The 27,717-nt window shown below is 42.5% G+C and overlaps 1 protein-coding gene across 11 annotated transcripts in view; it reads left to right on the top strand.

Moving 5' to 3' along the window:
• Window positions 1–26,075, top strand: part of PAG1 (phosphoprotein membrane anchor with glycosphingolipid microdomains 1) — a 148,292-nt gene extending 122,217 nt beyond the window's left edge. For 7 of the 11 annotated variants that reach the window (XM_082432855.1, XM_082432857.1, XM_082432856.1 and 4 more), the window contains 3 exons: window positions 860–1,464; window positions 5,478–5,537; window positions 9,889–11,395. In XM_082432855.1, coding sequence (XP_082288981.1) covers window positions 860–1,464; window positions 5,478–5,537; window positions 9,889–10,260 — 1,037 coding nt within the window. In that variant the 3' untranslated portion in view covers window positions 10,261–11,395. Of the gene's footprint in view, window positions 1–859; window positions 1,603–5,477; window positions 5,538–9,888; window positions 11,396–15,657 lie in introns of those variants that run through there. The other 4 variants (XR_014255395.1, XR_014255396.1, XM_082432854.1 and 1 more) reach the window with 4 other exon arrangements.
• Window positions 26,076–27,717: the final 1,642 nt, after the last annotated feature.

Here is a 27,717-nt window from a genome sequence, read left to right as displayed (position 1 = left end):
CTTACATACACTTATATATATAAGGAATATATAGTATATAAAGAACATACAGTGGAGAGACAGTAATTTAATAACTGGCTCACTGCAGCGTAAGTACCCAAAGGGTACTCATTGGACCTCATTGATGAATGATGTATCCCCAGCACTTCAACCATCCCTGGCACCTAGGAGGCACTCAAAAAACATTTGACAAAGGGATGACTGAATGGCTCCACGCAGTAACATTTCTGTAGTGATCTAAGAATTTCAAATACGAATTTTCTAATTTGAGGTAAAAATGTTGGTGCCGGGAGCCAATAAGATGGAAGGAAGAGCTTGAAAGAGGCACAGGGTAGGCGGACCCTTTGGGATACTGCTTTGGGCACATTTTTGCCCCATTGTTTCCATTGTCTGTCAAACAAAGTGACCTGTGAAGGGGGATGGATGGCTCCCAGGTATTCCCTCCACACAAGAGGAGGCCAGTAGGGCCAGGAGAGTGACTGCCACACACGCCCCCCCTTTGGAGCCCAGCCTCCCACAGTTTGGCCCTATGCAGTGTCACTTTCATCCTCTGGTTACTTTGGACACTGCCTACAAGAAGCCCATCAGGAGTAACAACAAATACTGTATAACTGTGACCCAAATTGATAGCCAAGACAATTTATTAAATACTGTATTGGAAAGATGTAATGGATGGCTTTAGTTTACACTGTGATTGAAATAAGAATATCCACTAACGGTCAAAACATCTGTAATTTACAGCCTCAAGTCAAATAAAAAGCCAGCACCTTGATTTCACCTAACTTGACATCATCTGATTCACTGTAATAATTATGTCAGAAATTGTCTTCCTCCACTTTTAATACTCCCGCTGCTTTAGTTCTTTCAGAAGACAGCACCATGACCTGCATGCAGCATTACGAGGAAGTCCAGACCTCAGCTTCAGATCTGCTGGACTCCCAGGACAGCACAGGGAAGCCAAAGTGTCATCAGAGCCGGGAGTTGCCCAGAATTCCTCCTGAGAGTGAAGTGGACACGACGCTCAATGGAGAAAGCGCGGACGGGGACCAGGGTCTGGGGATGGAGGGGCCGTATGAAGTGCTCAAGGACAGTGCCTCACAAGAAAATATGGTGGAGGACTGCTTGTATGAAACCGTGAAAGAAATTAAGGAGGTGACGGCCGCCGCCCACTCGGCTCGGGGCCACAGCAGCAGGTCGAAGTCAACTTCCACTGTGAAGGAGCTTCCGGGGCCCCAGGCCAGTGGCAAAACAGACTTTGCCGAATATGCCTCTGTGGACAGAAACAAAAAGTGTCGACAAAGTGTTAATGCAGAGAGTATTCTTGGAAATCCATGTGATCCAGAAGAGGAGGCGCCACCCCCTGTCCCCATTAAACTTCTGGATGAAAATGAAAACCTTCAGGAGCAGGCAGAGAGTAAAGCAGGAGAAGAAGGAGCCGCCGAGGGGACCAGTGAAACAAACAAGGTGGGCTCCGGCACATTGGTTTCAGAGCTTTTGTCACAATTGGGCGTCTAGCTGATCCTGGGGCTTTTGCTTGCACGTTTTTCTAAGGAATACATGCTAGCACCTTCACGTGCGTTGAATGGTGGATGCTGTTTTCGTGTAAGCTGTGTTTGACTTTTGTTTCCCCCTCCAAGTAATAAAATACTGAAAGCTCATGTTTACAAACTATTTCTCTCTTGGCACCTTCCTTGGATATTTTCCAGTTTTTGCATCATGTCTAATTGGGGCAAGTATTATTTTCTTCATCTTGAAGACCAAAAACTGGAAACACGAGACTCTTTGCCACCCATTTAGCCTCTTCCACTTGTTACCAGCCCAAGGCAGCGGGGTGATCTCCCCCCTCCCCGGGTCCCAGAAATCAGAGCACAGGGACCGGCAGAGGGGACCAGTTCACAGGTGCCACTGGGCGTATCTGATTATGTATAGACTTTTATTTGAATCAAGTAAGAGATTTTATTTTGTGACAATTTCTAAATAATAACCTGTAGCTCTTAAGTGTAGCTATTCAACGGAGCTCTAAAATGTACTAACAATCCCCGAGCCTTCTCCGTGGGTGTCTCATAAGCTGATGTCTGAGCCACAATAGCTTAGGATTCACATCTCCAGCTGTCAGCATTTCCTTGGGATTTAAACTAGGCCCTACCTTCTTTAGGCAACTGATATCTAATTTCCATTCTCTGCAAAGAAAAAAATAGGGTTCTCTTCTCAAGTTTTGGTAGGAAGGCCAAGTAGGGGCTAGTCAGTCAATAGTAGCCTTGAAAAACTTGTGGCATTCATGATCACAAGGGGAGGCCTGGCTAGGGTTATATAGCTTATACCAAGGAGTCATTCTGTGTAGTGTTCTCTGAATGCATTTCAGCTTTTCGTTTTACCCTTAAAGTCAGCCATTGAGAGCCTCAGTAAAGTATTTATGAATATATTTGTAAAATGCAAAAATGCAGCCTAATTTTTTGCCCTTTGTATAACTAAAGATAATAAAACTAATGTGACATTTATGCTGCCTAAAGCAGTTAAAACTTCTTTACTTACAAGCATTTAAAAGATAAGAGAGTTGACTGTCTAACCACTGCTAAGTAAGCAATTCTCCAGATGTCACATTAGAAACTGGAAATATCCATCTGGGAAGCAGATTACCTTTCTAGAGTAATACAGGAATGAATAATCCATCATCTCCTTATAAACCATCCTAATTTTAAGTGATTGGGAGAACTTGAAATGTTTAATATTCATGCATTTATTTGCAAAAATATTTTAATGAGCACCTACTATAAGCCACATGATATAGGTGCTGGGAATACACTAGTGAACAAAACATATAAATGAACAAAAATCTCTGCCCCCATGGAGCTTACATTTAAGTGAGGAGATAGAGACATAAATACGTATGTAAGTAAAGTATGTGGTATCTTAGAAGGCTTTAAAGTTTAAAGGAAAAAATTAGAACAGAACCCGGGGGATTGTGAAATTTGGGTGGGAGCACAGTTGTGAATAGAGTGGTCAGGGTATGCCTGGCTGTGAAGGGGCATTTGAACAAAATGTTAAAGGAGGTGAGAGAGTGAGTTGGTACACATTTTGGGGGGGGCAGAGCAAATGAAGTAGAGGGAATGGCCAGTGTGAAGGTCCTGAGGCCAGAGCAGGCCCGGCCTCTCCAGGAAAGAGGAAGGGGTGGGCGTGGCTGGAGAGGGGAGAGCAACGCTAAGAGGAGTAGTTAGAAAGGTAAGCAGGGCCCCAACCCTGTATGGCCTCGGTTTATAATCTGAATACAATGGGGTCACTCGAAAGCCTTGAGCAGAAAAATGGCTTAATCTGGGTCTGGAAAGGATCCCTCTGATGGAGCTGAAATTCACCTATGAAGAATGGAAGCAAGGAGACCAATTGGGTAGCCATTCTAATAAGCAAGACAAGAGACAAGGTGGCTCGGATCAGGGCAGGAGCAGCAGAAGTAATGAGAGACACTAAAGTAGCGCCAGGAGATTTGTTGATAGACCAGATGTGGATGAAAGAAAGAGGAAGCAACGAGTCCAGGGTTTGGCCTGAGCCACTGGAAGGATGGAATTGCTATTAACTGAAGTAAGAAGGACTGTAGGCAGAGCAGATTTGGGAGGAAACTTGGGTGTTCAGGGCTGGACATATTGGTTTGAGATAGATATTGGTCATCCAAGTAGAGATGTCAGAGAACAGCTGGATGGAGGGACAGGTTTACGAGGAAGGGCCTGGGCTGGGTTCGTACATTTAGAAGTCAGCAGCAGACATTTGTTTTCAAAGCTGACATCAGATGAGATCACTGCGTGAGTACGTGTGAATGGCACCTAGAAGAGTTCCAAGGACACAGGTCCAGGAAAGAAAAGGAACCAGCAGAAGAGAGCAAAACAGGAAAGTACAGTGTCCTAGAAGCCAAGGGCAAACTTTCAGGGAGGAAGGAGTGACCCCTGCATCAGATGCAGCAGGTGGGTCAGGAGAGATCAGTTACACGGTAGACATCAGTGTCCTTGACGAGAGCTGTTTCACTGAAGTGAAGAGGCAGAAACTGGACTGAAATGGGTTTAGAGAGAGAATAGGAAGAGAAAAATTATTTGAGTGACTTTTTTAGACAGCTCTCTTAAGAGGTTTTACTATAAAGGAAGGAGTAATAGAACTGGAAGAAGGTGGATTGGTTTTGTTTTTAGAATAAATAACCTGTTTTTACATGGATGGGGATGACTCCATAGAGAGGGGAAAGCTGATGATGTGGACAAAATGGGAGAGATGCTGGAGCTTATATCCATGAGTGGGTGTGAGGGGTCAGAATCTAGTGCACAGGAGGAAGGGATCACCTTATAAGGAGAAGCATGGAAAGTTCATCTGTGGCAACTGACAGGAAGGAAGATACATGAACGCAGAGACTGGGGGCAGGTGGGGGAGGTAAAAGTTTATAGAAATTTCTCTTGTTTCCTTCAGTTTTCTCAAGGTCCTCAGCTAAGGATGAGGATGGGTGAGGAGGTGTTGGGAGTTTGGGAAGAGAGGGGAAGATGTGAAGTAGGGAGCTAGGAGACCAGGGACCAGGTGATAGAAGGATTCAGAGCAGCATTAAGGACTCACTTGAGGGATGAGTTCACCAGTGACCAGGAAGGGAGTGTAGTATTTAAAGTATGACAGTGGAGTTTGACAGGGCAGAAAGGAAGGACGCCAAGGAGAAGCGACACACGGAAAAAAGTTTTGCAGGATTGTAGGAACTGGGTTATGGGAGGAGTGAGCTTGATCGAGGAGTGCTGGTCTGAAGGGGATTGCAAGGAGATGGGATGGTGGGGTGGCTGTTTAGGGTAAGAGAAGTCCGAGGTGTAGCTGGGAGAGTGAGCAGTGAGGTCGGGGGGAGGACACGGTCGGGGCAGGGAGGTCAGGGATCTGGGGCAGGCTTGGAAGGATCCGTGTTTGTTGCAGTCAGCAAGAATTCAGGCAGGAGATGCGTTAGAGACAGAATCAGTGAACCAGGAAACAAAATCATTGAGAAATGAGGCAGGGAGCAAGCCACAAAACGTGAGCTGATTTCCCCACTAGCTGTGAAAAGTTTCCAGATGACTTAAGAATCTTCCTGATGGCTCAGGCAAACTGTAGAAATATAAAATTCAGGCATTTGATAAAGAAACCATGTTTTTTTCTTAATCAGTCTTTCCATCTTTCATTGATGATCAATTCTTCAGTGACAATTAGGAATTGAAACAGTAGTCTACATAACTGTTTGTTTTATTTGTACCTACAGATTCAAATAAAAAATCAGAAGAAGTTTCTCTAAGTGTAATACTACTGGGTATGCAAAAACATACTTTTTACGTGTTTATTCTTCAGGTGCTTTATATAATTTCTTGGTAGAAAATAATTTCTTCTCTAAAAATCATTTGAAAACATTTTTGTAGATAGATGGATCAAAGCATATGCACAAGAAAGGTTAGATTATTGACTTCAAACTCCCTTCTCTTGGTTTATGTTTCTTCTAACAGAGATTTAGTTCGTTGTCATACAAGTCCCGGGAAGAAGACCCAACTCTCACAGAAGAAGAGGTGAGTTTTGTTAGTTTTTAAATAACCAGAAAGCCCATGTAATAGAGAATAGCACCTCCTTCCTTGAGTAAATGCACTGTCATGTTACCCTTTGTCTGAGAAAGCTAAAGGACCCTCTTAAGCATATGGTTGGAGATCAGGGTTTGGGGATGTTGGCTTTATAATGGCTCAGAGAGAGTGACTGGCAGATGGTAAGACAAGAAAGAGGACATGACGAACAGGTCCGCTAAGTAAAGAAAACTCAGTAGGGAAGAAGGAGCAGACAAAAATAGAAAGGGGAGGGGAGAAAAGAGGAATGAGAAGAGAGAAATGTTAAGTGTGGGAGCTTTAATCAGTTAGGAAGTCCCCTTTAGAAGGAAGTTAATAGTGGGTTGGAAAATACAGGAAATTGGAGCAGGTGGGTGTAGAGAATTTGCTCCAGGCTGGGAGACAGAGGGAGAAGGGCTTAGGAATTTGGGAGGCTGAGAGCAGGGAACTTCAGGAAGTACACGTCCAGCTTGGAAATAGAGTCAGACATGGCCACCAGCAAGAAAGGATGATATATTCTCCCAAGCACCAGGGCTAAAGATTCACTGGTTAAACTTTCCGTGAGCATTAAAATTGTAAAAGCCAGTATTTATTGTGTTATCATGTCAAGCTAGACTCAGAGAGAGCTGAACACCTTAATTTATCTAGCTACATATAGCCTCTTTCTGGAATGCCTAGCTTAGTAAATTTTGTACATGTACAAAAGCAATGTACATATGCTGGTACATCACCTCCCATATAGGACTCTGAGTATTAAAATATGAAGCTAGACTACAATCCCACATTGAAAGTTGAAGGAGCAGAAGTGCTTTCCTTAGGTGATGTTGCCCAACCCCCTCCGTGTTTCCTGCTCCACGGAATGGACCTGCCATCTATCCACCTGGTTGCACAAGCCAAAACCCTGGGGTCATCCTTAACACCCCATTTTCCTCACTGTCCTCAGATGCAGTCAGTAACAAGTCCCTTCAGTTCCACCTCCAAAGTAACTTTCATGCACCGCCCCGACCCTTCTCCATCTCTGCTGGGCCCTCCTCCCCTCATGAGACTAAGGCAGGACCCTCCTACCAGGGCCTGTGGCAGCTCCTTTGCCTCCTCCAGCGTTTTTCACTGTCCTGGAGCCATCCCATTTGGCATAAGAAATATGGGAATTCCCTGGTGGTCCAGTGGTTAGGACTCTGTGCTTTCACTGCCGAAGGTGCAGGTTCAATCCCTGATCAGGGAACTAAGATCCCACAAGCCATGCAGCCAAAAAAAAGGGGTGGGGGAGAAAATAGAATATAAAAGATCTGGAAACTAACCCTTTAAAATAGAGACAGTCAAATTTTAAGTTACTTTTCTTCTTATTTTACATTTGTTTGTGGCTTTTGAAAATAGGACCTTGTTATACTGATGAATGTTTAACATAGAATAAAGACCTATGATTCCTGCATATTCATTTTAGGAAGAAGATTTAGAAAAAATAAATATGGAAATCATTTATTTTTATATTAATGTAATATAATGTTAGACAGTCCAGACTGAAACTGAGACCTGAATTTTAAGTCCTATTATCCCAATTTAACAGAATGATGGGGGAAGGGTTGAATATAAAAAGGAGAGAAATGGAGAAAATGGAGTAATTTATGAGACCATAATAACAATTTACAGACTGAATAATAATGATGAAAGATTTTAAAGAGAAAAATTGCAAAGCTAAATAGCAAGGGGGCTTGAAGAGAAACCTTTTATTTGTACAAAATAAAAATAATAGTCGTAGGAGACAGATACTCAAAAGGAATATTAGAAGACTTGAGAAACATTGATAAGAGTTCAAATTTCAAATGACACCTTCTGCACATTTGGTTCATGCTCAGAGATAATATTAAGTTGTAAGTTAATGAAAGAGCCTATAATTAAAAAAAAAAAAAGACTCTAAAGACCAAGAAGACCCAAGTACTTACAAAGAGTGGGGGGCATTAATGGCAGTGACCATGGGGAAGAAAGTAGGGAAGAGAAACAGAAATGGTGGAGAGGGGTCAACTCTCATTACTCTCACAGGTAAAGGTGTGTTTGTCCTGATGTTACCCCTGAAGGTGAAGAATAAATATCTAGGATGCTGGTTCCCTTCATCACTGTCATCCATGACTTACCCCTTTATAATCTGTCCACATTTTTGGCTTGGAACACCTTATAAATAAAAAGTTCCATATGTTTGCACCTCCCTATGAAAAGCAGAGGATTTTTTTTTTAATTCTTCCTAAATGGAAAGAAATTCTAATTCTTCATTTTGAGAGTAATATTTTCCCTAAAACCTCTAAGGTGAGAATGTTAATTTAACAGTCCTGAAAATGGTCAGATCAACAGGGCAAGAGTTTCCCAAAGATTATTTCTCTGACTCAAAACCTTTGGCTTGTCAAGGCCTGGCAAATCTGAGCCACCAGCCTGTAGTGAAAAGTCCTCATGCAAATGACCAGTTAACATGCGGCAGGCGTGTCTTAAGAAGCTTTGGAGGCCAGCTGGAAGCTTCCTGCACAGTATGTGAGATGTGTGAGAACAGGACATCTCTCCCTGTACTTGCAAAGCCAAGCATCTGTCAGGAAGTATGTTCATTTATTTCCTGGGTGTTTGAATAAATCAATCGCTGTGGCAAAGATAAATACAGGTAATGAAGGATATTCTTACCTATTTCCAAACATGATTTCTAACAATAAAACAATACCTCCCAAATCCCTTAATCAGTCCATTTACTCTATCATCCATTTTTCTATCAAAGAAAATGAAATCTCTCCTGATATTTGTGGCTACATGAGGTACATTAGTGAGACTGAGTAGGTGTGCTTGGAAAATAGCCCGCTTTTCCCATAGGAAAGAGCATCCCATAAGTTGATTGTCTCCTAGTTTTATTTCTGAGTTGGCTGGTTTCAAATAAGAATGAATTTTCCCACTGAAGGAAATGTAGCCCCGTCTGTAAATGTATATTTAACCAATAGTATGCAATGAAGTAAAAAAAAAAAAAAAAAAAGTGGAAAACGATACTCTGACAGATATAGGTATATGACCAACCAGAATCCAGGAACTACTCTTCAGATCTTTGTGATGCAGGAAGAGTGGATCAGACAGTCTAGTTCAGTGGTTCTCACACTTTAGTGGACATCAGAATCAGCCCATCTGGGACCCCCCCACCAGAGTTTGTGACTCAGTGGTTCTGGGGTGGTGCCCCACAGTTTGCCTTTCCAATAAATGTCCAGATCCCGCTGCTGCTGGTTTGAATCTCACCCTTTTGAGAATCACTGGACTAATATGTGTTTTTTACCCTTTTTCGTAAAGCAGTCAAACCTTTTTTGCAGGTGAAATATCATTCTGATAAAGAAATCAAATAAAACCTGATCTGTGGTCAGGTCCTGGGGGTCTTGAGCTGCCCACTCCACCTGCTCTCCTCAAAGCCCTCAGGAGACCCAGAGAGGACCTGGTTTTCATAGAATTATGCTACTTACAAAGTTGTAGATAACACATGTAATTGTCCTGTAGTTACATACTCCAGGATTAGCACAGATAATGAAGAACCCATTTTGGGGTATGCAGTCAAAGGAAGTGAAACCACTGTCTTGAAGAGATATCTGTACACCCATGTTCACTGCAGCATTATTTACGACAGCCAAGTCATGGAAACAACCCACGTGTCCATCAAGGGATGAATGGATAAAGAAAATGTAATTTTATACACACACATATACGTACGTAATGGAATAGTATTCAGCCGTAAAGAAGAAGAAAATCCTGCCATTTGCAGCAACATAGATGGACTTGGAGGGCATTATGCTAAGTCAAATAAGTCAGACAGAGAAAGACAAATACTGTATGTTCTCACATATATGTGGAATCTAAAAAAGCCAAACTCATAGACAGAGTAGAATGGTGGGTACCACAGGCTGGGGACTGGGGGAAATGGGGAGATGTTAGTCAAAGGGTCAAACTTCCATCTATAATAAGTTCTGGGGATATAATGTACAGCATGGTGACTAGAATTAACAATACTGTATTATATACTTGAAAGTTGTTAAGAGAATAGAACTTAAATATTATAACTACACACCAAAAAAACAGCAATTAAGATAATGTAGTTGTTAACTAACCTTATTGTGGTAATCATTTCACAATATGTGTATCAAATCATCCTATTGCGCACGTTAAACTTATATGTGTTGTGTGTCAATAATATCTCAATAAAGTCTTAAAGGGACACACACACACCCCCATAGTCCTAAAAATCTAGCTTATCACTAAAAAGGGGGAGGGAGAAATCAAGCTTGAAGCTTGTTTATTCACTTCACCCTTTGTTTTCTAGATCTCGGCAATGTATTCATCAGTACATAAAAAAGGACAGCCAGGGAACAAATCAGGACAGTCACTTAAAGCGCCAGAGTCCACCTATACCTCCATCCAAGGAGCTGCTCCGAGGTCGCCCTCTTCCTGTAACGATCTCTATGCTACTCTTAAAGACTTTGAGAAAATTCCCAACAGCGTCAGCACTCCTTCAGCAGCAGGGAGGCCCAGCGGCGAGGAGCCCGAGCCAGATTACGAAGCAATACAGACTCTAAACAGAGAGGAAGAGAAGGCTGCCCCGGAGACCAACAGCCACCACGGCCTTTTCCCCAAGGAGAATGACTACGAGAGCATCGGGGACCTGCAGCAATGCCGAGACATCACCAGGCTCTAGCAGCCCGGGAGACAGCCCAGCCAGCACAGGACCGGCCGGCGCTGCTGCAGAGCACAAGAAGCGGTGTCAACCACGCTTCATATGCTGCTTTCGGAAATGGAAGGTGACAGGAGGTGCCGAAACTGCTTCTCAGTTTGGGGAACAGTGAGGCACACACCCTACTGCCAGGGCCCTGGCACACCCAAGCACACTTCCCTCATATGCCCACACCCTCTGGAAGGATCCCAGCTGTCAGTGGTCTCACCCTCTTTGTGAAGAAAGCCACCCAGGGAGGAAGAACAGCACTCATCAAAAATCACAGCTGACCTGCCTGAAACACTGCCACTCACAGGAGCCGGCTTTCCCTCCCTCTCTCCCCTTTCTGCTGCCTGCTACTAATGGTAAAATGAATGGCTTTCTTCCCCTTGAAATCTTCCGATTTATCATGGGTCATTCCAAGGATATTCTCCCACCAGCCTGGCCTTTGCCTTCAACGTGGGTGTTTTTCGATGGTAAGAAATTGTGGTTGCTGCTTTCCTGCCGCTCCCCAGTCCCCTTCCAGCAGCTGCCCCTGGGAACCGGGCCCGGCCGGTGGGTAGGATTGGAGATGCCCCTTGAGCTTCTTAGCTCTTTATTCCTTCCGATTTGGGCAGTCCATGTCAGCAGCCTCTCCCAAAGTACTTGAAGTCATTGTTAGATGCTTTATTTTATTTTTATAGTCAAAATGGTTTTTTCCCCAGTATTTGAAACTCTTCAGAGCCTTTTCAGTATTTTCAATGAATATCGCGGTATTTCCATACTTCTTTTAGCCCAGAGCTCATTCCTCCAAAACAGAGAGCCTTAATCTCTATGTTGGGACACAGACCACATGTTTCGATGGCAGCCACGGCTTCCATTTCCCAAGGGCTGTGAACTTGAATGTGTATTTCTGATGATCCCCACTGCCACACCGGCCGTGCGGGATTTCACACACGAACTGCTCCCCTAAGGTAATCTATCTGAGATTAAAATATAAACATATATTTTTGTTATATAAATTTATAAGGTATTTTATGTTTAACGCCTAATTTCTAGAAAGTGCCAGATAAAATGTATATTAACTATTTTGATTTGATGTACAATGATTTGTATTCTCATTTTGAAAAGACACCATAAAGCACATAAGCTGGATAATTATGAGTAGTTGTTACCTTTTTTCTAACCAAGTGTTGAAAACACTGAAGGCTTTTAAAGACTTGACTTTTCAAATGGTACTTGGAGCTCCTGGTCAAATCATCTGGCTCGCTGGAGAAATAAGTGGAATAAACACAAATGATCATTTTCAATGGTTTGTGGTGGGAAGTACTGAAATATTTGACATGGTAAAAATGGAAGGAGGAACAAGATATGACTAGAGATGACTGTGAACAATTAACCTCAAGAAGGTATTATAATTTCATTAAGTTTTAGCTACTTTTTTAAGAAGAAGGTGATGAATTCTGCAGCCTGGTGCTTGCAAATGTAAATTGCCTATTGGGACTTTTTTTTCCCCTTCATTTTACAAAAATCAGTTGCTGAAATTACTCAGATTGAGAGCTCAGCCTGGTTTGAATTTAATCATCTCTCTAGATTTTATAAGGCCAACATTGGGAAGCTTGTTCACTTTTCATTTTAAAATGAACCTGGTTGAAGTGCTATTATGCAGTGTGGGCTACAGAAAAGGAGCTTTTCCTACACTGCTAAAGAAAAATAAAAAGAGGCAATTATTCTGTACTGCTGTGACATCTGTGACTTTTCAGATTGAATAATCTTGCTGTTTTCACTCATTATGATAAAGAATGCAATTGGGAGGGTGAAGCATCTTGAAAATTGTAGGGACCAGCTCCCGGGCATGTTTTTTCCATTCCTTGCATTCATGGCTTGATTTTTGTGACTGCTCTGTAATATGTTTCTGAAATTGTAAAGTAGCTCAGTTGGGGTAAATTGGTTGGTTGTCGTTATTTTTCAGTCAGCCTGGTCTCTCCCATGAAGACTTCATGTGTATAAGCACAATCATCACTGATCAAAAGATCATGGCAGAATAACCTTGGATTAGGGAGAAGTTTATCTGGAAGGTGCAAGGCCCCATGCTCTCTGAATTCACATCCTTTGTAAGCACTGGTTCGCCCAGTGAGTCTCATTGCTTAGTATGAATGAGTTTGACCCGACAATCTTGACTTTGTGGGGTTGCTTTGTACCTGGTGACAGCCGTGTCACACTGCACACCTAGCATTGTGCATGCTGCAGGCTTGTCCCTTAGGAGCCCCTGGCTGCTCAAAAGTTGTAATTCATGATGTCTTACTTATTGCCAGGGAAGTGGGTATGATCTCTAAAGGGTAAAACCATTTCTAGGTAGAGAAGCTCTTTATAAATAGTCATATCATCTTGAAATTTCATTATCAGAATCCCCCCAGCAGTTTCAAAACCAAGGCTATGCCTTATGGCCATAAAGTATGCAATGAAATATCTCTCTTGACTTGAAAACCTGTGCTAAGAATAAGTTGTGATGTAAAGTATTAAAAGGAACTCTAAGGCCCTCCAGAACAAATCCTAAAAGAATAAGTGATAGCACAGTCCATGAGTGTCGGGGGGAGGGAGAAGCAGAATAAACTTCAGGAGATGGCTCTGCTCTTTATAGAACACTGGGTAACTTACTGACGTATATTTATTGATGTAGCATCACAGTTTGGACCCTAAAGTACAGTATTTCATAAACTTCATCCCTTTTTACTTTATTTGTTGAAAGTTTGTGCTAGAATCTTTGAGTTGGAAGCCTATGACTTTTTAAAAAAATTTCATCTTGAATTAAATGCTACATAGTTTAAATATATGAAAGGATATTATTAAAAAAGAAGAGTTTACTATATCTTTAAAATTTTGACACCCATATTATGTATGCATTCAACTATAATAACCTAGGTAGGTGAAATTATACAAAAAGATAAAAATAAGTTTTAGGAAATTTTTTTCGTCATATAAATCAGAATTATAAACCTATCTTGCCTAAAAGTAGGATCTTTGTTTTTATTCAGATATTTTGAAAGTTTTGAAGAATTTTTTTGTGCTGCTTTTACTATTTCTCAAATATTGTCAGCAGGGAAGTGTAACCTGTTTTATGTGAAATGTTTGAGGAAATCTTAAATTCTAGAAGAAAGTAATTTTTGCAAATATGTTTGCGACAAATTTTTTTTCCTGCCCTGCATTAAATTACATCATTAGGGCTATTAAAGCTTTTGAGGGTACCACTCTTTGTGGGAAAAAGGCTAATTACTGATTTCTCTGCCCTTAAAATCCAAGAGTTAATTCTAATTGAGTGCTAAATTAACAATAAGTAAACACAAAGAACTGAAATTTAACCTCAGCATGTCACTAGATCTGTTTCTCATATTTGATTTTCATTTTTCGAATTAGAGCATTTACTTACTTTTACCAGTAACTATATAAAATATATATATATATGTTGTATATATATGATGTTGTATATATATATATGATACACACACACATCCATATATACACATGTATATATATAAAGTCGCTCTGGTGCTTAACTAATTAGGATACATCCTGTCATTTATTTTGAGTGTTTATCCTACTAGTGTAATGACTATTGTCATAAAAGCAGAATAGAAGAAACAGTTCTCCAATCATTTTCATTTGGTAATTACAAGAAAACCATCTTAAGTTGCCCTCATTGCATTTTTCTAGTTAATGAATTCAGATTTTAAATTAGGTCCATCATTCTCTTAGCTGAAAAACAGTGGTACGTTTAAATAGTTTTATTCATGCGACTCCCTACAGATTCCACCTGACAAAAGGAAATGAAAATAGGCGTCCTCTTCAGACAGGCGTTTGAGGACAGATTTGGCCGAAGGCAACAAGAGCCCCGTGAGCCAGGATGGCGCCATTGCCAGGTAACCTGCCCACCGGGGGCAGAAGCAGGGACCCGTTATTACATGAGGGCATTTTATTTCACTGTCTTCAAAAACCATGAGATTTTAGCACAGAATCAACAGGCAGTGTTGGAGGATGAGCCACTCTGAGATGGTGATGTAACATGGCTAGAATCCCAGAGCCTCAGTTCAAGACTGACTTAGGATTTTGTAAATGAGTAATTGCTCCTTGTAATAGTTGCCATGAGTCCATGTGTTCTAGTGATGCCGTTCTTCTGAAAGTGTTGATTTCTGGTACCCAGCTAGCTTAGCTTTGGCTGCGGGAAGCACAGTAGGTACCGATGGTTATTTCCTGGAAATCTTGACAGGCTTATTGTACTGTGTAACTGGGAAAAGTTAAAGTGTAATGTTTGGTGTTAATAAGTGACCAATGTGAAAGTAAGAACATGTGTCTATAATATCAAATATGGCTTTATTTGCAGTGAAGTCTAAATTTCTTGTCCTGTAGTAGTATTTTCTTGCTCTGTGTTGTACCTTTTCTTAAATACATTATTCCTGACAGTATCATTAGATGAGTTGTATACACTTAGAAAGTGTTTGACTAGAAGAGATCAATCCAGAAACTGTGTTAAATTAGAGTCTTCATCTGGAATCACCAAAGTAAATTAAATGAAATCATGGTCCAGAAGAGAACAAACATTCATAAAGGGGTTTTTTTTTTCCTACTGCTCATTTTAAAGTTGTATTTACATCCAGTCTCTGATATTTATAAAGTATTTCATTGTTTTTCCAGGTTCTTCTTCTATTAAACTAGGAAATAGTAGTTCAGATTTTTCTTAATGCCAGATGAAATGAGAAATACAATTTTTGCTTAAAAAAAGGCAATTTTTTTAAAAGCATTCAATTTGGTAATCATTTATCTTAATGCAGTTAGATTTGACTTTTCTTTGCCCGCCACTTATATACTGTGGGTGTTTTTTAAAAATGTATTGTGCTCTGTCTCAGATCACCTTGTGTAATGGATTGTAAAGGTTGGTAACTGTCATTCCTCAGACTTCTGTATATTAAATTGGCAACAGTAAAATATTTTAATGTCATTACCTCTTAAACATTGCATTGTATTAACACGCCTCATGTTTTCAGGGGGAGTTTGAAATATAACTAAACAAATAGGAATTTGCATTTCACTGTGCGTGCATTTTTTTCCTCATAAAAATAGTTTCCAAAAAAAGTGACATATTATCTGTTAGGCGGTCCCAATCATGTTCAAAGTACCCCTGTTACTCAAAAATAATTCATGACAGTTAGCCTCATTGTGACTCATTGTCTCAAAAAGGTCTTTGGAATGGTCAAATTGTCCAATTCACAAAAGAGTGGGAAAGTTGTATTCAATATTGGGAATGTTTAAACCTTCTGTCACTTTGCATAGCACCACCCCGGCCCCTCTGTGTCTGCTCCTCCCAGGACATTCCATTCCCTCTTTTCTAATACCAGTTACAATCTTCAGTATCACAGACCCGGCCTGGCAGCATGGAACTGTTCCCCAGCACCTCCTGGCACGAAGACAGCTCTGCCCAGCTCACGTTTTCCAGCGTCATGGGCTATCTCGATAAGGCACAGAGCCACCTGGGGAAGCAGATGCTGGGTGTTACTTGCCATGAACTTTGCTAAACCATGTTCACTCTTGCCCACATCTTTCGTGGGAATGGTTGGCGCTAAGGAGCTGTGGAGAAGAACTTTTTAAGAATTCTGTTGAGGACTCAGACTCACAGATGCAGAAGAATGAGCCCCGCGCTCTAACCAGGTGAGCTCACGGACCCCCGACAAGGTGTTGAGATCGAAGGGAGATCCCTGGAACAGCAGACCAATAGCTACCCATAAAGTAGAAGGGCACTGATTATTTTGAGAGGGAAAAAAAAAAACCTCTTTCCTGTAAGAATTAATCACTTCTAAAGTAAATTATGTGTAACATTTCTTAGCCATGTAGCTATTGCACCCCACCCCCTGAGATAGTGCTTATGAGTTATGTGAGTTATAGCTAGTTTGAGCTCCTCTCCAGGTCTCAAGGAAATGGGAATGTTCAAGCATCGAACTCTGGAGTTACCAGATGTTGAACATAACTTGACCATGTATAGGCAAAATCCCTGATGTTTGGTGATGTTAGGTGATCCAGTGGCTGAGGGTCTCGCGTTCTGCACACCTGAGGATCCAGGATGTGTTTAGTTTTGATTTTTTTAACCTTCACTCTCATCATAGCTTGTTTGAATGGGTATTCTGGAGTGTAATATTTTTTTCCAAATTAACAGAACAGATATCTGTTCATTCTCATTATACATTTTTTTAAAGGAATTCCTTTATTTTTATTTTTTATTTATTTATTTTTGGCTGTGTTGGGTCTTCGTTTCTGTGCGAGGGCTTTCTCTAGTTGCGGTGAGCGGGGGCCACTCTACATCGCGGTGCGCAGGCCTCTCACTGTCGCGGCCTCTCTTGTTGCAGAGCACAGGCTCCAGACGCGCAGGCTCAGTAGTTGTGGCTCACAGGCCTAGTTGCTCCACGGCATGTGGGATCTTCCCAGACCAGGGCTCGAACCCGTGTCCCCTGCGTTGGCAGGCAGATTCTCAACCACTGCGCCACCAGGGAAGCCCTATACATTTAATTCTTAAAAGCCTATCTAGTATACCAGTTAGGCACCCTTCACAGGACAGTTAAGGCTAAAAGAGACAGACCAGTCTTGGCCCCTGGAGCCTGCATTTCAGAACAGACTTGTTGCAACGTCTGGTTTTATTTTATTTTGTTTTGTTTGTTTTTTTAACTCAACAAGTGGGAAACCATGAGTGTAAACAAACTCTGTCCTTTTCCTTTTTTAAACTTAAGGAGAAAAAGAAATGTAATTTTAGCTCCTCATTTAGGTAGTAAAGGCTTCCCTGACAGACAGCAGTGCCTTTCCCTAGGCGAAGAGACTAGAACCAAAGGCCTGAGTCGGTCTTTGAACATTCCTTTGACAAGTTTTTATGTATTTTTAATGTCAAACCCATAGATGAACCTGACATGATGATCATGACCCATCCAGTAAGTGTGCTTGCTTTTTTCGCATTCATCTTTTTAAATATAAGCTTCTCTGTTTTTCCTCAAGCCATGCTCGAAACTTAACTCCTGTGGGCCACTGCACGGCTGCCTCCTGATGTCCTGGAGATTTGGTAGCACCATCAGCAGTGCTTTGCTCTCAGGGAGAAGCTCGTGGAACATGTTGGGGAAGTTGAATTTTACATCCATGTCAACAGGCGTTTCAAAGAGTCCTGTATGCCTCAGATTTTTGACAATTTTTAAAAATTTTTCAATATTTTTTTCTGAATACCAACTACATATTTGATTCTCAGAGGGTGGGTAGGGCAGGAATTAGAAGTAAAATTTGAACTAAGTGATGTGGGAAAGACTTCCTGCCCCTGTGTGTGTGACTCTGGAAAATGTTTTATTCCAATGCCCTACCTACCACTCTGAGTCTCTTGAGAAGCACACTGTAAATGTATATAAGATTAAGAAAGAATATCTCAAAGACTTAAATTATTGTTTAGGTATTTTCTTCTTTGTAAACTCAGGAATAAACCTGGTTTGTGCATGGCATAATATGGCTACTAAAGCTATAATCTGTAGGTAACTAGGTGCATTCTTTCAAATATGTTTCATTCTAATTTTTTTTAAAACTGGGGAAAGAAACTCCTAGTAATGAAAAAACAAAACCAACAAGAGACTTCCATAAACTCTTTCTAGAAGAACATAGCATCAGTCTGACATCTGCCCCAGAGTGTTTGTTTCTTGCCTATAGTATTTCAACAATTTTTATGGGAGAAAAAAATGCACGTTTTTATGTCTTGGAAAAATGAAGTATTGAATTAAATTCTCAGAGGGAACAATTTAGTTTAAAGAGAAGCATTGGTTTTGGAGATGAACTCATGGCTCCGTGGTCCCCGTTCCAGCATTGACTTTACTGTGTGACCTTGAGCAAATGATTAACTACTCTGTGCCTCAGTTTCTCCATATACAAAATGGGGATAATGATACCAACCATTGCCTACCTCATAGGGATGTTATGGGGACAAATGAGATAATATAAATACAAATGCTTTGAATTCTGTAAGAAAGGTGCTATATAAGTTGAAATTGTGTTGTTTTTAATGATTCAATTATTAATTATGTTTAGGGTTTAAATAATAGCAATACTGTTAGTCATGGTAAGAATAAGTTTCAACTTGATGCATATTTACAATTCTCTTCTGTGGCCAGATCTTGATCATTTATCCAGTAATGGTACCTAAGGAACTGAAATGGATATTTGTTTTCTGTGTATTTCTGCCCATAGTATTTCTATGCTGAATGTTCCCAAAAGGCTGGAGTTCAACTTGTCATATCTTACAGTTTACATGTAATGAACCTTACTCAAGCTGTATATAAAAGTATAATTACATGTAAATAGCAGGTACATTGTAATTAAAGGCACTTATCAACTTGTCTTTGTTCTTTTTTAATTGCAATAAAGTTCAGTTTTACATAAAAGCTTGTTAAAATTCATTTACTATTTGGGAAGATCAAGAATGGCTAATTTACATGCCCTTAGGGCATCAGCAGGGTTTGAGGGTTTTGACAACCAACTCAACACCTGGCAGGAAGGAGGTCATGCCTGATGAGCAGGCTGTGGAGTGGACTGATTAGAGTCACAGACTCTGCAGAAAAGGACCTGAGTTTGAGTCCCAGCCCCGTGGTGACTTTGAGGAAGCTGTGGGACCTCTCTGTGCCCCTGTTTCCACCTAAGAAGTGAGGGACCATAGTATAGAACCTACTAACAAGGTCGTCTTGGTCATCCCCAGTGAGGTACTGAGCATGGAACTGGAAGATGCTAAATGGTCTGTAAATGCTAACAGACCCTTTTCACAAGCCTGGGAAAATGTTGGTCACATCTACCCACTGGGCCAGCCATTCCTGTGAAGAAATGCAAGCTGAGAGCAAATAATGCCCCAGGCCATGAGCAGAGCCCACCTGCTTGAGGGCAGAAAGGGGTGTAACCCAGCAGGAGGTCTCAGAGCAAATGGCTTTGGTTAGCATCTGACCCTGGTTGCCCCTTTCCTAATCACCAAAGACAGACCTGGAGGCCAAATGGTGAAGCAAGGGAAGGCTCTCTTTGGCATGCTCCTGTATCATTTGTGTTTGTGCCCCTCAACTCCAGGATACCCCCAAACCCACAAATTTCCTCTTATAAGACCCCCCGGACCTGACACCCACCCCCCGGGCCTTTCTCATGCTCCCTTCTTCGGCCCCATCGCATCTGTGCAATTATAAGTACTTTCCCTGTTCCAAATTTGCCCTGGACTGACCTGCTTATTTCTAAGGAACCAATGCCTCCCTGTACAGTAGGTTACTATCCTCACTTACTCCTAGACTATCGACGGTTTAAGGAGTTTGCTTCCCGTCACAGTCTTGAGCCCAAATCACCCTTAATGCACCCTTGACTCTCACGATGAACATTGCAAACCCATGCACCATGTCTGAGTCTGAGCTCACCCTGGGGCTTTGCTTTCTCGCACATGATGCAAAGTGATGATGGCAACCTCGAGGGAAAAGCAGGAAGAGCCAGACATCTCGGCTTCAAACTCCTCCTTCATTTCTCACCACGTGGGGGAATTTCCTCTCCTTTCCCAGAGCTGTACGGCCCAACTCCATTCTGTGTGCTGAGGCTCTCAGTTGAAAGTTTGTCCTGACTCTTTGGATCACAGAATCAGGTTTCCCACCTGGGCTACCTGGGGAAACTGACTTTCTGGGGCTCAGCAATTTGGTCGATGTTCAGTCATTTATGGAATGGAGTAGTTTTGGCAGTTCTGCCGGAAGTGGGCTGCCAATTCTAGGACGTGTGTTCATGAAGGGGACTGGAAAATTCTGAGACCCTAGTTAAGTTGAGCCAGGCATACTCCACCCTTGTTTGCTATTGTTAAAAATCATTCATTGGTCTACCTTTCTACCTCTGTGAAACTGCACTATGATTGTTTTTAATTTTTTTAATGACACAGGACATTACTGTCCCTTAAAGTCACCATTCTGAATATTTGCTCTCATCTAAGTTGATTCTTAGAATCTCAAGGCTGGACCTTGGGGGATCCAGAGCCAACTGTTTACCAGGCATCACATCTGCTTCCAAGATTTCTCCATCTGTGTGTCCTGATGTCATCTCAAATGTGATCATTCTGGAGCAGAGAGCATCTTTCCCAGCTGCCCCCCTTGCCCTCTGAGGCACGGTTTAACTTCTAAGTGTTCCCCGTGGCATATACCACAGTTTCCTGCACACAGCAAGCATTAAATAAATGTCTGATCTGATTTGAATTCTCATACCTCTCTATCATCCATAATCCTATGAGCCTCTCTTAGACTAGTGTTTATAAACTCTTAGGATTTTATACTTGAGCTCTTCTCCTCCCAAAAGCCTCTCTGTGACTGTGAATTTCTGAAGAGATGGCAGAGTGACAAGGTAGGGATGTCCTCCAAGCTAAACCAGCTCCAAAATTGATGGCCAGCGGAGGAGGGGAAACATCTGACATGTAGATAAACAGCACCACAACCTGGCAGAGTTGTCTTCTAAAACAGACAAGGCGTTCAAAGGAAACAGCTTTAAATGCTCAAGTCCAAAATAAAAAAATAATACTAATTGCAACATCAAAGTAGAGAAACAAGCTAACAGGAAAACAAAGGAAACCACAGAAAAACCACTTATTGATTCAGTCCATAAATATTTACTGAGCACTTACTATGTGCCAGGCCCTGAGAAGCAGCGACAGAAGAAAGACAAACTCCTGCCTCAACGGAGCTCACCTTCTGACAGCCCCAGGGCTTACCTTTAAATGCCTGACATGCACATTTAAATTCTCAGGGTGTTCACTATCTCAGTATCTCAGCTGGTTGCAGCAAGTCTCTGGAGATCCATGTTAGATACCAGGGTCCAGAAAGGCCTCTGTGAACAGGTTATAGTTAAGGTGAGACTGAAAGGATAAGCCAGAAAGAGAGCGTTCCAGGCATGGGACAAACCAACTTCCATAGTGTCACCAGGACTATCCTTCTAAAAAGCAAGCCTGTTTTGGTCGGGAGAAAAGGAGAGACTTCCTGATAAGGTAATTATTAAGGACCTACTATTTCCTAGGCACTATTCTAGATTCTGAGGCTACCATAGTACATAAAACAGACAAGAATTACTGTTCCAATGAAGCTTATGTTCCAGTGAAGGAAGAAAAGAATGATTTATCAAAACAAATTCCAGATCATAAATGTGGTGAATGAAATAAATAAGATGGAATAAAGTAAATAAAATGAAATTGAGAGAAAGTAGTGGTTTGGGGGTGAGTGGTGGGGGGAGTGGGAAGGGACGATACGTTTTATCTTAAGTGGACACGGAAGACCTGAATGACCAGGAGCAGTCATACAAAATTTGGGAAGAAAAACATTCCAGGAAAAGAAAATAGCAAGTGCAAAGGCCCTGGGGAGGAAAAGAGGCTGGTATGTTCCAGGACCACAAAGGAGGCTAGGGTGGCTATAGCACAGCAGTGGAGAGTGGTAAAAAGGGAAGTCTGAAAAGGTGGGGTGAGAGCCCATGCAGCTGAGTAGATTAAGGTAAGGAATTGCCCTGTGATTCTAGGAGCAAAGAGAAACCATTGAAAGAGTATAAACAAAAATTTGGGGACAATTCGTTTTCCATATGAAGAATAACATAAAATGGGACTCTCAATTTATACCATAAATGAAAATAAATTTCATATGAATTAGAGAGGCAATCATAAAGAACAAACGTAGTAAAATAATACCTATAATAATACAAACGTGCAATTTATCAGACTCAATTCTATATGCATTTAGCTGTGTTAGCTCACTGGATCTCCAAAACAACTGCAGTGAGTTAAATATCCTTAAATACTTTTATCTGTACGAATGACCAAGCTGAAGCACAGAATCATTGACTAAATTACCCAGCTTTTAATGGCAAAGATAATATTTGAACTCAGACAGTTTCACTGCAGGCCTGAGTTCTTAATCATAATTGTTCTACGGGAGATTTTTATTATCGTTTAGAACCAAAGGATTTCTTAAGCAGTTGACCCTTGAACAATGCGGGGAGTTAGGGGTGATGCCTCCCACATAGTCGAAAATCAGAGTATGTGTGTATTTATAGTCGGTCCTCCCCATGTGCGGTTCCATGTTCTCAGATTCAACCAATTGTGGATCACATAGTACTGTAGTACCTATTTATTGAAAAAAATCCGCACGTAAGTGGACCCACGCAGTTCAAACCCATGTTGTTCAAGGGTCAACTGTCCAGAAAAAGCACAAATAATAATACCTTTAAAGGACACTGATGTGTTTGACTCTATAACTTTAGAAAACTTCTTTGTAAAAGTTTAAATATATGCATCAGTGTAAGAAGAAACATATGTAAGGACAGCATACGTTGTTTGCTGTTTTGTTTGTTGCCATATTCTCATTCCCCCACGAGTGGTGTGCACACAGTGGGAGCTCAGTAAACATGCGTTGCAAGGATGGATGATGGATGGGTGGAGGTTTGTGTGGGCCATCGTACCAGGCTCTATGCTAGGTGCTGGCAATACAAATGTGAATCCGACAGACTTCTCCATATCCCCTTGAGCTCTCAACCTTGTTGAGTGACGTAGGTAACATTTGCAGATACAATGGCAAGGAGCCGAGAGGCTTCAGTCTGAGGTACTTGGAGTTTGTACTAGAGGATGCTGAGACCAGTTTGGACATGATGAGGGCTTGACCAGAGCAGAAGGAATAGGGAAAACAAAGATGCTAATTCTAGACATAAATAGGTAGTAAAATGGAAGGGATCTGGTGATTGATAGGTCTAGGGGACTGGGGGCATAGAAGAAAACTCTTGGGTTTTTGGATAGATGATGGTAATACTAATGAACTAAATACAGAAGGAGAGGATTTGAAGGGGGATAAATAATGATTTCAGTTTGAGCTTTGAATACCCACATCTCCATTTCTACAACTAGTAGTGTAGTATTTACCTATTGGTTTCCTAATTAATCAATAATATTGCTTTGAGCTTCTTGGTGACATATATTATGTAATATCATGCCATGGGGAGAGAGGGGGGAGATGTAAACTCTCCAATCATAATAAAGTGGAAAATTATGGAGTTTCCAGTGAAACATAATTAACCAGACATGATCCAAATCCGTGGGTCCTTCCGTGTGTGGGCTTCAAGAAGAGATTTGCCGAAAACTCAAAGCTCTCTTCCATCAACTTAGTTTACATTAACCCCAGCCCCAATGAATAAGTGTTATGTTATAATCACTGCCAGTGCTGGATGAAAGAATCTCCAGTCACCTGAATGAAGGCTATCTTAGTAACTGGATAGAGGCTCAATAGAGCAGAGAGCTGGCCGGCGGTTAGCAGCAAGGTAGAACTCACAGGGAATTAAAATCTCTCTACTGATCAGTCCAATAAGACCCAAGTAACAATTATTAAATTGAGGTAAAAATAATTTTCCCACACACATATTCCCTACTCTCTTACTCATTACTCATTAATGACTGGGGAGCTTTTGAAAACTAAATGTTTTTAGTTCGGAGATTCTTGTTGTCAATTACCATTACTGTTAGGGTTTTTTTCTACGCAGTTTTTGATCCTGTGGTGCTTCTCGCTTCAATCTTTTCCATAGCTAGTTGGATCCGGTGACCTTCAATTGTCCCTCATGACTTTCACTTGCTTATCATCTACATCTTGTATGGGGAAGGGTAAAACTAACAGATTGACTGTTATATGGGGAAAATGTTAAATATTCATATCCCTTGGCACAAGTGGTTTTCCACGGAGTCTTGAAAAAAGTAGCCGCGTGCACGTGGGGCTCTGCCTTGACTGACCTAAAGTAAATGCCCTTTCTCCCTGCCTTGAAGATGACCCGCACACCCAAGGCTTTGTGACCAGTCTGCACGATGTCAGCTACGGTCATGGTGATGCTCTTTTGAAATGTAACAAAACCGGCACTGGTATATAGTGGGAAGTCCCAGGTTGTCCCGAGGTTTCCGTGGAGTGTCGGGGCTTTGGGGACACCCCACTCCTTGTTAGACCATCCATCTCTCTTTCTCCTTCACCCCTGCAGCTGTTCTCCTTCCTGTTCTTCCATGACCCAGACCCCACTTTTTAAATTTCCCTCGAAATCACTCACACAAAGCGCTTCTGAAGGTGACAGATGTCGCTGCAGGTGAGAATTAGAACTGCATCTTAAGCATCTCGGCCGCGCCGCAGGTGTTCCCCGCCCGCGTTCTTCCTCCCAACACTCTGGCCTCCCAATCTCCTCGTTTGAACATGCTGTGCAATTCCATTCTCCACTCCCAGTGGAGCCCGAGGCCTTCCGTTTCACGTTCCAAGACTAATTAATGGGCTCCCAGATACAAAAGATCATCTACTCTGGGGCTCCCTCTTTGCAGCAAAGATAAGCAGTAGCTTTAACGTTTGGCTTCTTCTTTTCCACAGAACAGCCTGTGCTGAGCTGCATAACTGGGTCAACAAAGTAGCCACATCAAAGTAAGTCATTTAACCAACCCACTGAAACTGGATCTTTGTTTGCTTAAAAAAAAAAAAAAAAAAAACCCACACTGCACCACGTGGCCCCAGTAATAAATATTATTTAAGTCCTGTTATGTCCAGGGACATCTCTATGCACCTCTGCACACGGGTCCTTCACTCCCCACCCCTACTTCCCACCTCCACACACAGGGCCAACTGAGCGCTGGGTTCCATTCAATCTTTCATTCCTCAAATAATTACTGAATGTTTAATGTGCCAGGCACCATATTTCCCTCTAAAAGCAGTGGGACTACAGTTGAAGAGAGTGGGGATTAGTGTCCGATTCCAAGTCAGCTTTTGAGAAACTAAATGCCATCCTGTGCGTCTGGGACATGATGATGAGGTAAGATTTCCACCACAATCAGCTTAGTCTAGAGTCTGGGTTACCTTGTCCCACCCCCCAAACCCGCCAGGCTTCACAAACAGAATATGAGAGCTAAAAGGAATCTCGAGCTCACCTAATTCATCTGCCTCCTTTTACCATGGAGGCCCAGAGGTTTAGTAAGGCAAAGTGATTTTCCTCTGGAGTTCCCCTTCGTAAGTCATACACAGCTCTTGGAAGGCACTGCAAGAAAGGGTCATGGGAGAGGCAGTGCAGGGAAGGGGGCACCTGCAGCCTCGCTTTGGTGTCAAAGACCAGAATTCAAATCCCAATAATGCCACTTGTTTGCCATTTAACCTTTGTCAGGGTGACAGGCCCCTCTGTCTACCTCACCCTGCTCGTCTCTAAAACTGGGTCAACACTCACCTCAAGGAATTACATCAAATAATAGTTATGAAAGTGCCTGACATTTCTTTCCCAACACACTTAGGCCTTTTTTTCCTTCCTTCAGAGACCCTGTCCCTTTATACTGGAAAAAAGAAAATGTGCCCATTTAGCACCATCAAGACTCTTTTTTTTTTTTTTTTTTTAATTTATTTATTTGTCTGCGTTGGGTTTCCGTTGCTGCACGTGGGCTTTCTCTAGTTGCGGCGAGCAGGGACTACTCTTCATTGCGGTGCACGGGTTTCTCATTGCAGTGGCTTCTCTTGTTGCAGAGCACAGGCTCTAGGTGTGCGGGCTTCAGTAGTTGTGGCACACGGGCTCAGTAATTGTGGCTTGTGAGCTCAGTAGCTGTGGCGCACGGGCTTAGTTGCTCCACGGTATGTGGGATCTTCCCGGACCAGGGCTCAAACCCATGTCCGCTGCCTTGGCAGGCGGATTCTTAACCACTGCGCCACCAGAGAAGTCCCATCAAGACTCTTTTAATGGCCTTCTTCCCTTCCCCCACCCAGGTCCTACACAAGCACTCACATAGGCACACGTACACACACACACACACACACACACGCACACACGCACACACACACTGACTCCCTCGCCGCGGGCACGGGCCCTCAGCCTGCTCCGAAGCACTCACAGTGGCGGCAGCCGCCCACCCCATGAGGGGGTCTCTGTTAACCTCAAGGTCTGGCTAGGTTTCCAGCCACGACCTGCCAAGTCACACCCTCCCTGTCGGCGCCCGCAGGCCCAAGAGAGGGTGCAACGCCAGACAGCACACCGGAGACGCTTCCTGTCTGGCTTTAATTAATTTCTTTGTTTCCCTTGAAAAGACATCTTTAGTTGTCTAATCCACACTGTGTTTTGGCTGCGGTACAAGCCTCTAATTCAGCGGCGGAAAGCGGTTTGCTTCTAACTTAGCATTGGAGAGGTGAGAAGCAGCCCCCTTCTCCTGGGATCTGAGGCAGGAGCAGCGTGGTGGGTGGTGTTGGTACTTCTGAACCTACCACGCAGGATGTGGAGGGATTAGAGTTTCTCCATTTCTGGGTACTCAACTCCTTTAGAAATATTTAGAAAACAAACTGCCAGAGTACAATAATAAGATACCCCCTCGTCAGTCCAGAATCGCCCATCTGATTTATTGTGTGTGCGTTTTAGATCAAACAATGCAGGTAATAACAAGAAAGAACATGTCAGGGTCTACCAGAAGACAGATCTAAGGGCCACCAGGGGGATCTTATCAACAGCTGTAGAAACTCAAGAAAGGGCTTGAGCCCTCTCAATGTTAAATACAGAAAGACCAGCTCCACAGATGTGGCCATCACCTGGCAAGCATTCGGTTGATATTTGTTAAGTGAATAAAGGAATAAATGAATGGAAACGAGATAGCCACATTTCACCATCTTCATTCCTGTCATGTATATTCTCGTGATCACACCTTATGAAAGACTCTTCTCAAAAATCTGAGTTAGATTCCTAGTCTCTATAACTCAAACCACTATCTCCTAACTGCATAGCAACTTGTACTTAATTCCCTCCCAGACTCGCTCGTAGCCCTCTCCCTTGAGGGTGGCTTTCCGCAGGGCTCAGGAGCGATGGAGGTGGGGTGTCTGTTCTTTCCCTCTTCTTACCCAAATCTACTTCTCTCACTTTACCTCTACTTGCTACTTCAGGCCACTCCAGAGTCTGGGGAGAGAGAAAGCACAGGAAAGGAGGGTGAAAAGAAAAGAAGGAAAACACTTTTAACCTAGCTGCTCAGTCTCTCTGCCACGGCAGGCATCCACATTCTGGCTCTTTGATGGAGAGAATCAGTGGGACCTTCAGAGATGGCCAAAGGGGACAGGTATACTGCACCAGAGTCAGCCTCTCATTCCTGCCATCAGTTCCTGCCCCCTATTGCTACCCCCCAGCCTCACACAAGGCTGAGTGAGGGCCCCAGTGGGCAGGTCTTCAGGGCTGGGTTCTTTCTAATTGGTGCTCTTGGGTGCCTGTGGGCACACCCTCGTCCCTGTCCCACCCAGCAGTGCAAGTGCAGCTGCTGCCTCTCTCCTCACCTCCTCTCCAGATAGCTCCTCCTAGCCTCCCAGCTTCCGGTTGTCAAGGTCAAGATCAGGCCTGGTCTTTGGGGGTGATGTCACTTCCTCCCAGGGCCTCTCACTGCATTCACCCCCACCCCCAGTGGCT

Source organism: Balaenoptera physalus (assembly GCF_965194825.1).
Source record: "Balaenoptera physalus genome assembly, chromosome: 17".
NCBI lineage: Eukaryota > Metazoa > Chordata > Mammalia > Artiodactyla > Balaenopteridae > Balaenoptera > Balaenoptera physalus.
Note: the sequence above shows the minus strand (reverse complement) of the source record. Positions and strands in the feature narration are given on the sequence as shown.